Below are 14,094 nucleotides of genomic sequence, written 5' to 3' on the forward strand. Positions count from 1 at the left end.
TAAGAAAGAAAGAAAAAGAGAAAGAAGATAAGAAAAGAAAGGAAAACGCTCATTCACATATTCCTAAAATAAAAATTATAAGAGGAGAAAAAAAAAGTTACTGGAAATCAATTATTTTTTCAGAAGAGGCAAAAATTAAAGATTAATAAAAGTTTTAGAAGAGAAAAAAATTTTATATGTATATAAGGTAACAAAACACAAAAAAAACAAAAAAAAGAAAAGAAGAAGAAAAAAAAATCCTTTGATTTTTTTTGGGGGGGCGAGGGGTGGGAAGAATCCTGTATCTCCCTTTTGTCTGTAACCAGCCTTTTTTTGGAGTCTCTGGTCAGCTTGAGGTCCTGTGGCTTGATTGGTTTCTTAAGTCGGTTTGTTGGAAGAGGCAGAAAAATGCTCTGCTTTACCCAAGATTTTGAGATCCCCCTCCCAGGTTAGTTTTCTGGGAGGGTGATCTGCTTTGAGAATCACAAAAGAGGGGGATGCAGTGGTGAGGCTAAGTTCTGGGTAGAGTTGAGGCCTTTCAACAATCAGTAGCTTTTTCCTGGGGCTGTTTTGTGCAAAAAAAAAAAAAAATCTCTCAGAGCCCAGCCTGGAGCCATTCTCAGGGATTCTGTTTTTCAATTGATTGTTGAGGCTGCTAGAGGAAGGGGCAGCCTCTGGCTCTGGTTACCCAGTGAGGGAAGCCACTCCAATGGCTGGCGCCTGAGCTGGGTGACTTTTCCCTGGATGGAGCCGAGTCTGGCAGGTCACTTCGCCGTTAAGTTCTTGTTACCTGCTAAATGACTCGTTTTATTCCAAGGCCTGGGTTTGAGCTGGCAGCTCCTCCGAGCTTTGTCGGTATCCAAGATGGAGATCACTGGTGCTGGGGGGGGAGGGGTGGCCTTCCCTCCTCTGCTCCCTGAGGAGTGAGGACGTCGGGCTTCTACTCACGCTGAGTCTTGGATCCTGGGTCGTCTCTGGTCTGCAAGCTGCAGGATGAAGATGTCCGCTCTTTGTTGGTTCTTGCTGGTGTTGAGTAGAATCCGCTCGCCCGCTGCGTCTGGCTCCTTCATCCCGGACTCTCTGTGTGAGCGCTCAGGTATGGCCCCGGCTGCCGTCTCCGCCGCTTGCGACCCTGCCGCCACCGCCGCGGCGGCTGTTGGCGAGCGCTCAGATGTGTCTTTTTGCCTTGGCTTCCCTCTCTTGTCTAACTCTCAGTCCTGTAATGGCACACTTGGTGTGATTCTCTGGCTTAGGACTGTTCACTGGAACTCTAAAACTGCTTTCTATGCCAGAGCTTGTTCAGATTACAGCTTCTTCTCCGCCATCTTCCCGGAACTCCCCTGCATGGGATTCTTATTGAAACTGGCCTGGGTCAACCAGCAATGTTCAATGGCTGTTTTGGACATTGAGTATGTCCTTGAGTATGATGCCCTAATGGGTTTGCTTGGCATTTTCCTAGCATGAGCCCTTGCCAACATCTCACCTTTTACCTAAAATGGCATCTATTGATGTTTTCCAGTTGCATCATCCTTAATAGAATTCAAACAAATCATTTTGTAATCCAGGCTTGCAATCAAATCTAACAAGAAAACTTCATCCCAGGATTCTCTGTAGTCTCTCTATGGTCTTGGATGAAAGCATAACACCTGGGGTGGAGAGACCTGGAAAATATGTTTTCCAACTAGTGTTTATTTCCCAGATGCTGGGCCTCAGATGCAGAACCACAGGACTGGGAGTTTTCCACATTCCTACTGGGAAATGCTGAAGGTTACAATGACAGAAGCTGAGTAGCCATCCCTGTCAATAGAAAGGCACATATACACATAGACACAAATACAAGCTATATATCTCTACCTGATCCCACGGGCTTCTCTTCCAACCAGAATTCTGGCTTGGCAGATGCTTCAGTGATGTTCCCTTTGATTTCCACACTCCTTCTTCTCCAGCTTCCACTCCTTGTCAGCTCCTTAGCAGGCACTGCCTGCTTTTCTAGAATGAAGCACAGGGCACATGGATGGAGATGTGATGATTGCTGGGTTCTTACCTCTTTACACTTTGGGAACTGATCACAGTATCAGTGAAGCTTCTCGTGAAGAAGCAAACACAGCATAAGTAGTTGCTCCATAATTTTAGTTCCAGTTACTCTTTTGTTCTTAGGCTAGGAAATGTTTGAAGAAACCTTGGGGACTCACAACTATGCTTTCTATATCCCCTTCACCAAACTCTCATCAGAAAATGCACAGAAAATATCTGGTTTAATTTGTGTGTAGTATAGAGTGATTTTCTGCTTCCAAGGTAGAAAAGAGGTCTGGTTTCTCTCCATGTAGCTTCTCCTTTCCACTTTCCTGAGCTCTCCACTTTACTCCAGCATCTCTATTTGATTCTTATTGCAACTGAATGTCATTGCCTATAGGAATGGTTCTCACCTCTTTTCCAGTGCTGGTGTGACAAGGGTAGACTGTGACATGGCTGGCCACATTTGGAGGCAGAGATGACAGTATCAGGAATTTTTTCACTGCCTTAGAATAGATTTGTTAATATCCTAGTCGATTGTAAATGTCCTTCATGCCATTCTTAGATGTTTGTCTTTGTTATGTTCCTCTACTTTTCCACATGATTTTCACCTGATTTCCCTTCCCCTGGTATCACAAATTATATTAGAGTGTCTTTGTTAGTGGACTTAAACAGATACATTGAACATTAAGGTTGCACCAGATGGATGTTTCTCAGCTACTTACCAATATGCAAGGGCTGCTAGTGAAAATCAGAGAATTCTGGCCTCATTACTCTATGATCAAGTTTATAAAATTTATGTGTGTTACAAGTGAAATATCATTATGTATCATTTATGAAGTCCTTGATACAGTTGAATGCAACACAGCAATTGGATGTCACTAGGAGGAAGAGATGAACTTGGTGTCACACCAATATGTGTTTTGTTGAAGAAAACTCATCTTCATATAGTGAAACCTTATCCTATGCATTCAGGTGTTGTTGGACATCCTTGGTAATTCCATGAATTGGATAGTTGGCATAAAATGACATCCATGTTTACATATGCATCTGTATAGAAATTGAGTTTTATATGTTGGAGAGATAGCTAGAAGTGATATAGCTGTGTCAAATATGAACTCTAGAGTTAATATCCCAAGGTATCTTCATTGTTTTTTTATTAATACATATCTTCACCAAAATTTGTAATTTTGTGTTTTGAAGATAGCCATTTTGGGTTACACAATAAAGTAATTCAGAATACCTTTGGTTTGCAATTTGCTGAGTGTTATAATGGTTTGATATTTTTCCTATATGGATTTCCTATTTGTACTTTTCCATTTGAAAAAAGTCTTTCACTTCATGTGCCTGTTTCATGGTAAGATTATTTTTTGTACTGATGTTTAAACTTCAGTGTTGTTTTATACTATGATATTAAACCCTAACAGATGAATAGCTAACAAATGTTTACAAACATTTATTTGCCTGAGTCTTCACTTCATTAAAAGTTTCTTTTCTTGTACTGACATTTAAAAATTTTAAAGTTTTGTATTTTGGTACCAGTACACTGGTTCAGACAAGAGGCTTCTCCCCCTTGCTTGATAAGTTTGCTCAAGGTTGGTGCATTACCAATAGAGGCATAGCTGCACTTTCACCTTATTGCTGGTTCATTGGAGGTAAGCCTCACAGTACTTTTCTGTCCAGGCTGGCTTTAAACTGTGATAATTGCAGATGTGGATCTCAATGCTTGGCCGGCTGAAAGATTTCAATTTCATGACATCACATTTTTAAACTGCTGAAGATGAGATTCTTCATCTTGTGAGTGAAACGAATGATTGTAGCACTGTTCCCAATCAAGGACATAACTTTTGCTATTATTTTATGAAGTATTTGTGTCCTATCAGGAAGTATTCCTGTGCCTGTATCTTGAAGAGTTTCCACTATGACAATCTGCAATTTTCCAATCCTCAAGTTTCCTATTAAGAATTGTGATGAATTTTGACTCTTCTCCTTTTGGACAATATGAAAGGAAAGATTAAGCCTAAGCATTTGTTATATGGATACTCAGTTTTCACAGTTCCACTACGTACTATGGCTGTCAACTTCCAGCAAATTAGTATTGGACAACAAAGCTAAGCATCAGATAAAATGTAGTTAATTGGGAGTATTTCTAGGTCTCCTGTTACATTTATATATGTTTTTTTTGAAAGTGCATTTTTTATGTTACTGTGGCTCTCTACTATAATTGAAAGCAGGTGTCACACTAGTTTGGACACCTTTGGTAAATTGGAGATTTTCTTTTTTGAGAGGAGTTGTGAGATTGTCTTTCTTTGTTTCTGTGCATTATGTGGTAGCAATTTGGAAGATAATTGTTTAGGTCATTTCAAAAATAATTTCAAGTTCTCTTTCAAAAATAACACAAGCTCCAAAAGGGATGGGTGGATTGTTGGCATGGTAGAGATGCTGCATAGCAATTGGAAGTCACTGATTTCAAACAACAGCCGTATCAAGGAAAAGTTTAAGATATATATGCACACTTACATAATATGTAAATATATTACATGTACATTATACATTATATGTTTTATAATATACATAGTATATATACATTACTCCATATATTATATACTAGATAACATACAATGTGAATATGTATACATGGTCTGCCTTATTCATTCCCTTTCCTTGCAGTCTATGTGTACTCTAAAAGGGGAAGCAATGAGTGAGTTTTTTTTATCAACCTAGAGTTTGTACTTTCATCTTCAGGAATTAGGCCACATTGTGACTTTTATTTTTGTTGATTGTGGGTCTTAACCTCAGGCCTGAATGCTTTCTCTGAGCTTTTCTTCTTATGTCTAGTGCTCTACTACTTTAAGCCACAGAGCCACTTCTGGTTTTCTGTGGTTAAGTAGAGATGAACCTGTTGGACTTTCCTCACTGGGTTGGCTTCAAACTGTGATTGTCAGATCTCAGCCTCCTGAGTAGCTAAAATCACAGGCATTGGCTCCTGGCGCCTAGCTCATTTATGTCTTTTAATAAAGAATTTCAGGTGTTTCCATTCCCAATAATTGTTGTCATTTCTCATTATACCATTATGTAATTTGGCTATCTTCACCGAAGCTGCTCCTATAGTCTTTCCCCTTCACAGCATTCACTAGTCAACAAACACATCCAATACTAGTTATTATTTCCAGTATATTACTTTTCATTTGTTCATTATAGGTTTACATTTTTGATTCATAGGGACTTAAATGTATTTAATTATAGGAAGTTATTTTGTAATGATGACAACTATACATGATAATAAGGATGAGAAGCAAACAAATGAAGAAGAGAAAATCAAAACAAAAACTTGAGGGCAGATTATGATCAAAGTCCATTAAGTGAATATAAAGAAAGGTCATAAGTAAAACTCTTCATACAAGTAAATTTACACTAAAACTCTCACTGAATTGTATTTTCATTTCAAATATTGGATATCCAGTTTTACATTGTCCTGTATTGAAGATTGGAAATATAGCTGGGAAGTTTATAATACTTTTCTACTTCTAAGAAATATGTGAATGGTCTAGTAGGATATATACAATATTAAACATTTTCAGATGGTATTATCATTCATCAGAAAGTTTTATACATACTTGTCCTCTTTTCTTTGTCATTTTTTGCAATGAAAAAAATTCTTTCCTGTTATTTATAGAAGAGATCTGAATTTCTTTTCTTTTCTTTTTTTCTTTCTTCTTCTTTTTATTTTTTATTTTTTTGTCAGTCATGGGGCCTGGATTCTGGGCCTGAGTGCTGTCCCTTAGCTCTTCAGCTCTAGGCTAGTGCTCTACCACTTGAGCCACAGCGTCACTTCCGGCTTTGTCTGCTTATTTGTTACAAAACGTTATGTTGAAAAACTAACTTTACAACTTTGGCGGTGGTGAAGGGGTGGGTGGGGATTGGAGGGCAGGGATGGTAAGGAGAAACAAAGAAGGAGGCAACAATGCTTGATTAGAAATGTACTCATTACCTTGCTCATGTAATTGTAACCCCTCTGTATGGTATTTTCACAATAAAAAACTTATTAATAAAAAAAGAAGAGATCTGATACAGATAAATTTCCTTAACCTTGCTTGACAGGAAATATCTTGATCTCTCTTTGATGACTACAGGATATCTTTGCTAAATGCAGTACACTTGGTGGATACTTTGTATCATTACTGGCAGCACTGTAAAGGTCTCCTGCCCCTCTGTCTTGGTTTGTGTAGATTTTATTGAGAAGTCAGCGGTTAGGGAAATGGGCAAACTTATGTACTATGATTTCCTTTTCATTTGCAGACTTGACAGGACTTGATCATAGGAGAGCTTGTCCAAGACGAGGTGGTGGACAGTTCAATTGACCTTGATCTTCCTAAACTTGGTTGGTTTTAGTCTCTCTTAGGACTGGAAATCAGGTACTTGGTGCTGTCCCTGAGCTACTTGCTCTCAGCTAGTATTCTACCACATGAGCCACAGCTCCACTTCCAGTGTTTTGGTAGTTACTTGGAGATATGAGTCTCATGGACTTTCCTACTATGGTTGCTCTATAAGTGGCCCTGACATCTCAGGTTCCTAAGTAGCTAGGATTACACTCAGTGCTACCACTCTACCACTTGAGTATCAGTTCCACTTTGGGTTTTTTAGTTACCTGATGATGAGTCTCTTGGCTTTACGGCCACTGGCTTGCCTCCCTACTGTGATCCTCAAATCTTAAGCTTCTGAGTATATAGAATTATATGTGTGAACCACTGGTGCCCAGAGACACAGTTGTCAATTTCTAATAACCTTTTCACACATTCTTTTTCTTTCACAATTCAGTTTTGCTTTTGTATTACTCTTCCACATAAGCCTTATTTTTTTTTAAATTGTGAAAATAGCATACAGAGGAGTTACAATTACATGGGTAAGGTAATGAGTACACTTCTTAGCAAGCATTCTTGCCTCTTCCTTTGTTTTCCCTTCCCATCCCTTTCCAGTCCCCCCCACCCGACTCCATCCCCCTTCTCCACACCCACCCTCCCTATCCCCCCTCCCCCCACCGAAGTTGTAAAGTTTGTATTTCAACATAACACATAACGTCTTGTACATCTCATTGTTGCAATGGGTCCACCTGTATCCCTATTTAAACAATTTGTTTTTCACTTCCCCTCCACAAATTATACCAACATCAAATACAGTGAAAACCATGGGGGAGGGACATACAAAGCAACAAAGAAATCATCTTATAAATATGTTAGAAACAATCGCAAGAAAGAAAAAAAACGTTTGAGTCCTTATCTTGGGGTTCATTTCCTCTAACATCAACTTAGCTGACCTTTTCTGCTTCTCTCAAACATACACTAGTTATTGCGAATAAGGGAAACCATGGGACATATGTTTCTTTGGGCCCGGCTTACTTCACTTAATATGATTTTTTCCAAGTCTTTCCATTTTCTGACAAATGGGGCAATGTCATTCTTTCTGATAGAGGCATAGAATTCCATTGTGTATATATACCACATTTTCTTGATCCATTTATATAGTGAAGGATATCTGGGTAAATAGTGCTGCAATAAACATAGTTGTGCTGGTAGCTTTAGTATGGTCTTGTTTGTGATCATTTGGGTAAATGCCCAAAAGTGGGATTGCTGGGTCATAGCGGAGCTCTGTATGGAGTCTTTTGAGGAACCTCCATACTGCTTTCCAAAGTGGTTGAACAAGTTTACATTCCCACCAACAATGCAGTAAGGTTCCTTTCTGTCCACATCCCCTCCAGCATCTGTTGTTATTAGAGTTCTTGATTATAGCCATTCTAACTGGGGTGAGGTGGTATTTCAATGTTGTTTTGATTTACATTTCTTTTATTGCTAGGTGAAAGATTAAAAATTAGAGTTACATTTTACAATTGCTAACTGCTGATTTTGCTTCTGTAAACTTGCTTGTGCTAGCACCCCCTCCCCTCCCTGAAAATAAGGAATTGAGTACAAAGTTTCAGAGTCCAGATGTCGGCCCTGGGACAAGGTCTGTGGTCATAGATAAAGACCAAATGAGTATGTTCTTCTAAGTTCCTGTTTGGAAATTCCCCAATTGGGACCCAAGATAAGGACCATCTGGTGAGTCCAGCAAACTAGGCCAAATGTCAACCAATCACAAGCCTGTAACTATGTGAACTCCCCTCCAGGGTGACTGCTCCCCCTAGACTTGCCCCGAGCCAACCATTTTACGAAGAGTGTTACAAAATTTCCCACGTAGCAAAATGATTGCTGGAGTACACAGTGACTTTTAAATGGGCCAATCCCGGGACACCTGGTGTCGTATGCTAATCTTGTGGTTTTTGCCTTTAAGAATGCCTGTAACCGTTGCTCAGGGCTCTCTCTCTCTTTCCAAGGCAGAAAGTCCATTTGCGCAAATGCTGAATAAACTCCTCTTGCTTGTTGCATCTACTGGTTTGGAGTCTTGGTTTCTGGGGTGCCCTCCCATAGACGAAAGTATCCTAGGAGTCTGGGCTCTTTCACTAGGGAGGTTGTGTATTTCTTCATGTGTCTATTGGCCATGCTTCTTTCCTCTTCACAGAAGTTTCTCTTTAAGTCTTTAGCTCACTTATTTATTGAGCAGTTGTTTCTTTGAGAATTTGTTGTTTGGAGATTTAATTATTTGAATTCCAGGTATATTTTAGATATGAGACCCTTATTATTACTATGATTAGTTTTGGCAATACTGGAGTTTGAAATCAGGGCCTTCATGTTTTCCTCAATCTCTTTTGCGCAAAATTAGTGCCCTTATCACTTGAGCTACAATTCCACTTCCTGTTTTCTTGTAGATTAATTGGAGATAAGCATCTTACAGTCTTTCTGGGCAGGGCTGGTTTTAGGAGAGGGTAGAGATCTTTGATGTTCTTACTCCCTGTATCCTTTCCTTTTCATTATCTCAGTCTACATATTTTGTGAAGGAAGTACTCATCATCAAGGTATTTCTTAGCACTGAATTTCACCCTGTTGGCCTTGAAACAGGGATTTCAACCTAAGGCTTTATTTTGTTACAACTCTCTTTCCATCCCCCATTTTGGAGGCTTATCTCCTTGTAAGGAGAAGGTAATGGAGGAGAGTAATATGGGAAACAACTTTTTGTTGCATTTATAAAGCATCTCATTTGCTTTATTACATATATGAGAATTAGGGTCTATACTGAGGCTTCAACTACTTTTTCTGGTAGCTAGTGTAGAAAGAGTTGTTTGATGTGTTGGGGCTGCAAGGAAAACCATAGGCCTTCCTCACACTACAGCTTGCTCTGCCTCTGAAAGTTGATCTTAAATTGAGACAGTATCTAAATGAGCATAGTCTCTCAGATAAACTGAGTGTCTCAAAAAACAAAGACTTAATTTTCACACATATGGTGGTAGTTACCCCAACAACAACAACAAAAAGAATATTTAGTGCCTCATGAAGACCCATTCCATGCTTAATGGAGGGTCTCTTTTCTTTGGTGTGTTACCTATGAAAGGGAAAAATCAAGCTTTGTGGGATTTCGTATGGACATCATATTACTAAAATCTCATAAAAGGTACAATGTTCAACGTATATAATTTGTAGAGAAACAAATCCACCAAAGTCATTGTATTGATTTGAAGATAAGTTTTGGATTATTTTTGATGAATTTCTTATGTCTCTTGTGCAGGTTTGTTTTCAAGTACTATCATTTTGTCCTGGCCTTGGCTTTTGTTGTTGAAGAAATCAACAACAACCCCAATCTTTTACACAACATGACTCTGGGATTTGATATCTATAATGTTGATTTCAAAGTTTGGTCTACCTTTGAGAATCCTTTTATTTGGCTTTCTGGGCAGAAGAAGATCCCTAACTACACCTGCATGGCAGAAAGTAAGTTAGTAGCAGTACTTGCAGGAACGTCAGGAATGACATCTGTGCAGATTTGAACACTGCTGGAACTCTACAGGTTTCCACAGGTGAAGGCGAGAGGGAAGTGTAAGATGTCTACTTTGGTACCATTTTCAGATGTTATAAGAGAATGTGAGGAAAAGTCATAACATAAAAGGATATGCTATTTTATAATATCAAAAGCTAAGCACTCCAAAATGACTCTCATTGTTTAAGAAAGGATGGAAAGTGTTGGAGAAAACGAAGGGATGACCATGAGCCTAGGGCTTGTTGAATAATTTGTAGCAAGCAATTGGGAAGTGGGAAATGGCTTTAAAAATGTGAAGTTATTGAGTGAGTAAAGTTAAGCATAGAAAAGCAAAATGGCTATTTTTTTTTCATCTGTGGAAGTTGAATTTAAAATATAAACATGAAATACAAAATCAGTATAACAACCTACAGGTGGCCAGAAACACATATGATTAAATTAGCTAAAGTATGGTATGCATAGATGTGGATTTCCATGGTGTAACTACTCTGCACAATTATCTTTAGGAAATTAAACACTTCACGTGTGAGGAGTATGATTTTAAAAGGAGAAGGTTTGAAAAAGAGGAATAATGGCAAGTATAGTCAAAATATTCAAGTATATGTACAAATGAATAAGGAAAAAGGGAATGAGTAGTGTTGGTATAGATGAGGCAAGGATAATTGAAAGAATGCGATACTGACCAATAGGCATTATATACATAATTGACATGCTCAATTGAAAAATCTTTGTATAATGATTTATAAATAACCTACACTTTAATTTTAAAAACTTTAAAAAATCAAACACTTCCTTCCATACAATTCAACCTATTGCTGAATATAAATCAACAGTTAGGTTGTGATGTATATTAGATTTCTTACATGTGAGCCTCCAATTTTCTTTCCCTTTAGCTTACCTTTGGGGCTTTTGATCCTGCCCTGAGTGACCATGAAAAGTTTCCTTCTCTCTATTAGATGGCCCCAAAGGACACATCTCTAGCCATTGCCATGGTCTCCTTACTGATTCATTTCAGCTGGAACTGGGTAGGGCTATTGATCTCACATGATGAGAATAGTTTATTGATCCTTTCAGAACTGAGAGAAGCAATGGACAAGAACAGAATCTGTATAGCCTTTGAGCATGTGATCTCTGGCAGTATTGGGACACAAGTAGTTAACATCATGGGAATTTAGAACCAGATCAAGAAATCATCAGCAAATGTACTTATCATTTATCGGAGTAAGGAATACCTGCTAGACTTAATGGCATATCTTGGACAATTCTTAGTAACAAGCAAAATTTGGCTCTTGAACTCACAGTGTGATTTATCCATTGGAAGGAAGTATTTCATGTTAGGCTCATGCCATGTACCTCTCATTTTTTCATATCACCATGAAGACATACCTGGATTCACAGATTTTATCAGGGAAGTCAACCCTTCCAAATACCCAGAAGACTTTTACCTTGCTAAGTTGTGTTTTCTGTCTTTTAATTGCTCCCATTTTGAGTCTGACTGTGTAATGTGGGAGAACTGTCCACATGATGCCTCTTTGGAATGGTTGTCTGGACAAATTTTTGACATGGCCATGTCTGAAGAGAGTTACAATATCTACAATGCTGTGTATGCTGTGGCACAGGCTCTCCATGAGATGCTTCTTCAAACAGAAGAGCCAGCAATGGGTAATGGGAGATGGAGGGTGCCTTCTCCTGCACAGGCAATGCCTTCTCTTTTCAATTCCATGCATGAAAACCAAAGTAAACCTTAATACATTCAAATCTTATCCCAATGGCTCAAGAGAAACTATACTTTTAAAAATATTTGTAAGGTTACCCCAGACCTCTCTACATATGTTCTTAAAGAAAAATACCAGCAGAAATTTGTGTCATGTTCCCATCAATTCCACAATGACCTCAATAAACTCACAGCTAATGCTTTTAAATCCATCTTTTTATTAGAAGATTCTTAATTGCAAAGGATGATCTCTTATTTAAGTACCTAATTATTCCAATGATTTTGTTTCTTAAAAGTAATTTAAAGGATGGAAGGATTGGAAAAGATGAAGAAAAATGAGGAAGGGTGCCAATGAGATGCCTTGAAATCACATTCTGACTTTGTATATCACATAAAGATAATAAAAACAATCATGGACAATTTCCACATATATCACATTAAAAAATTAAATGAGCTGAGTGCTAATGAGTCACTCCTCTAATCCCAGCTACTCAGGAAGCTGAGATCAGTTCACTGTTGGAAGCTAGTCTATGCAGGATAGTTTATGAGACACTTATGTCCAATTCACCAACAGAAAACCAGAGTGCTTTTGTGGCTCAATGTGGTAGAGTCGTAGCCCTGATTGAACTAGCTGACGGACATTGTCTAGGCTTTGAGTTCAAGCCCCATGACATACAAAAATAAAAGAAAAAGTTAATTAATTAATTAATTAAATGTACAAAAATAAATGACCTTGTTTATTCCACATTATGTATCATCTAATTAGCCAATAAAATTCCTGGGATATTGATGAAATTATCAGTCATGAAAAAACCCTCTGTAGGCAACTGAGAATTGTCTTATTCGTAGTTATGTTGAGGTATTTTCCCTTGAAAAAAAATGCCTTGTAGTAACCAGAATTCAGAAACATTACTTTTTTTTACTTCCCCCTACACATTCTTTAGTGAGACTTCATTTGATATCTTTGTTACTTTTGAATGATAAAGTAAAGATTAAAGAGAATGAGGGGTTTGGTTGAATTCAGCATTTCTGTTTCAACTCATGGATTCTCTTCACCATGACATGATGTACCTCTTGTAGCTGCACCCTTTTCTGAAGAACATCCAATTTTACAATCCTGCTTGAGACCAAGTGATTTTGGTCATGTTTTTTTTTTTTTTTTTTTTTTTTTTTTTTTTTTTTTTTTTTTTTGTCGGCCATGGGGCTTGAACTCTGGGCCTGGGCACTGTCCCTCAGCTCTTCAGCTCAAGGCGAGCGCTCTGCCGAGACCAAGTGATTTTGGATGAGGAAAGGAAATTAGAGGAAGAGTATGACATTTTGAATATTTGGAATTTTCTAGAAGGTCTTGAGCTCAAAGTGAAAATTGGGAAGTTTTCTCCATATGCTCCTCAGGGTCATCATCTGTCTGTTTCTAAAGATATGATAGAGTGGGCCATAGGAACTACCGAGGTGGGTTCAAGATAAAAAAAAGTGATTAGAACTTGGGGCTGGGAAGGTGGCTCAGTGGTAGAGCACTTGCCTTGCATGCATGAGGCCCTGGGTTTGATTCCTCAGCACCGCATAAGCAAAAAGAAAAATGCCACAAAGACCTCGAAGTCAAAGCAGACACTCTGAAAACATTACAGGATGGAATAGGAGAAACCCTAGGTCTCCTTGGCTCAGGCCGAAATTTCCCAGAAACACAACAAATCAAAGAAAGGTTGGACAAATGGGATTACATAAAGTTGCAGAGCTTCTGCATGGCAAAGGACATACCTAGCAAGATCAATAGAAAGCCCACAGATTGGGAGAAGATCTTTACTAGCCAGACAACGGACAAAGGTCTCATATCTAAAATATACTCGGAACTCAAAAAATTAAATCCCCCAACAACAAATCCTCAAAGAAACAACTGCCCAATAAATAAGTGGGCGAAAGACTTAAAGAGAAACTTCTCTGAAGAAGAAAGAAGGATGGCCAATAGACACATGAAGAAATACTCAACATCCCTAGCCTTAAAAGAAATGCAAATCAAAACAACATTGAGATACCACCTCACTCCAGTTAGAATGGCAAAAATCAAGAACTCTAACAACAACAGATGGTGGAGGGGATGTGGACAGAAGGGAACCTTACTTCATTGTTGGTGGGAATGTAAACTTGTTCAACCACTTTGGAAAGCAGTATGGAGGTTCCTCAAAAGACTCCACATAGAACTCCCCTATGACCCAGCAATCCCACTTTGGGGTATTTACCCAAGTGTTTACAAACATGACCACACTAAAGCTACCAGCACAACTATGTTTATTGCAGCATTATTTACCATAGCTAAGATCTGGAACCAACCCATATGCCCCTCAGTAGATGAATGGATCAAGAAAATGTGGTATATATACAAAATGGAATTCTATGCCTCCATCAGAAAGAATGACATTGCCCCATTTGTTAGGAAATGGAAGGACTTGGAAAAAATTATATTAAGCGAAGTAAGCCAGGCCCAAAGAAAC

The 14,094-nt window shown here is 38.5% G+C and overlaps 1 protein-coding gene across 1 annotated transcript in view; it reads left to right on the forward strand.

The window, feature by feature from the left end:
• Positions 1–1,077: 1,077 nt before the first annotated feature.
• LOC138814242 (vomeronasal type-2 receptor 116-like) overlaps positions 1,078–14,094 on the forward strand; it is a 56,553-nt gene continuing 43,536 nt past the window's right edge. Inside the window, exons 1-4 of the mRNA XM_070003254.1 lie at positions 1,078–1,154; positions 1,272–1,388; positions 9,646–9,848; positions 11,293–11,556. Coding sequence (XP_069859355.1) covers positions 1,078–1,154; positions 1,272–1,388; positions 9,646–9,848; positions 11,293–11,556 — 661 coding nt within the window. The remainder of the gene's footprint in view (positions 1,155–1,271; positions 1,389–9,645; positions 9,849–11,292; positions 11,557–14,094) is intronic.

The sequence above is a fragment of the Dipodomys merriami genome, unplaced genomic scaffold (assembly GCF_024711535.1).
Source record: "Dipodomys merriami isolate MVZ:Mamm:240054 unplaced genomic scaffold, mDipMer1.0.p SCAF_6, whole genome shotgun sequence".
In the NCBI taxonomy this organism is placed as follows: Eukaryota; Metazoa; Chordata; class Mammalia; order Rodentia; family Heteromyidae; genus Dipodomys; species Dipodomys merriami.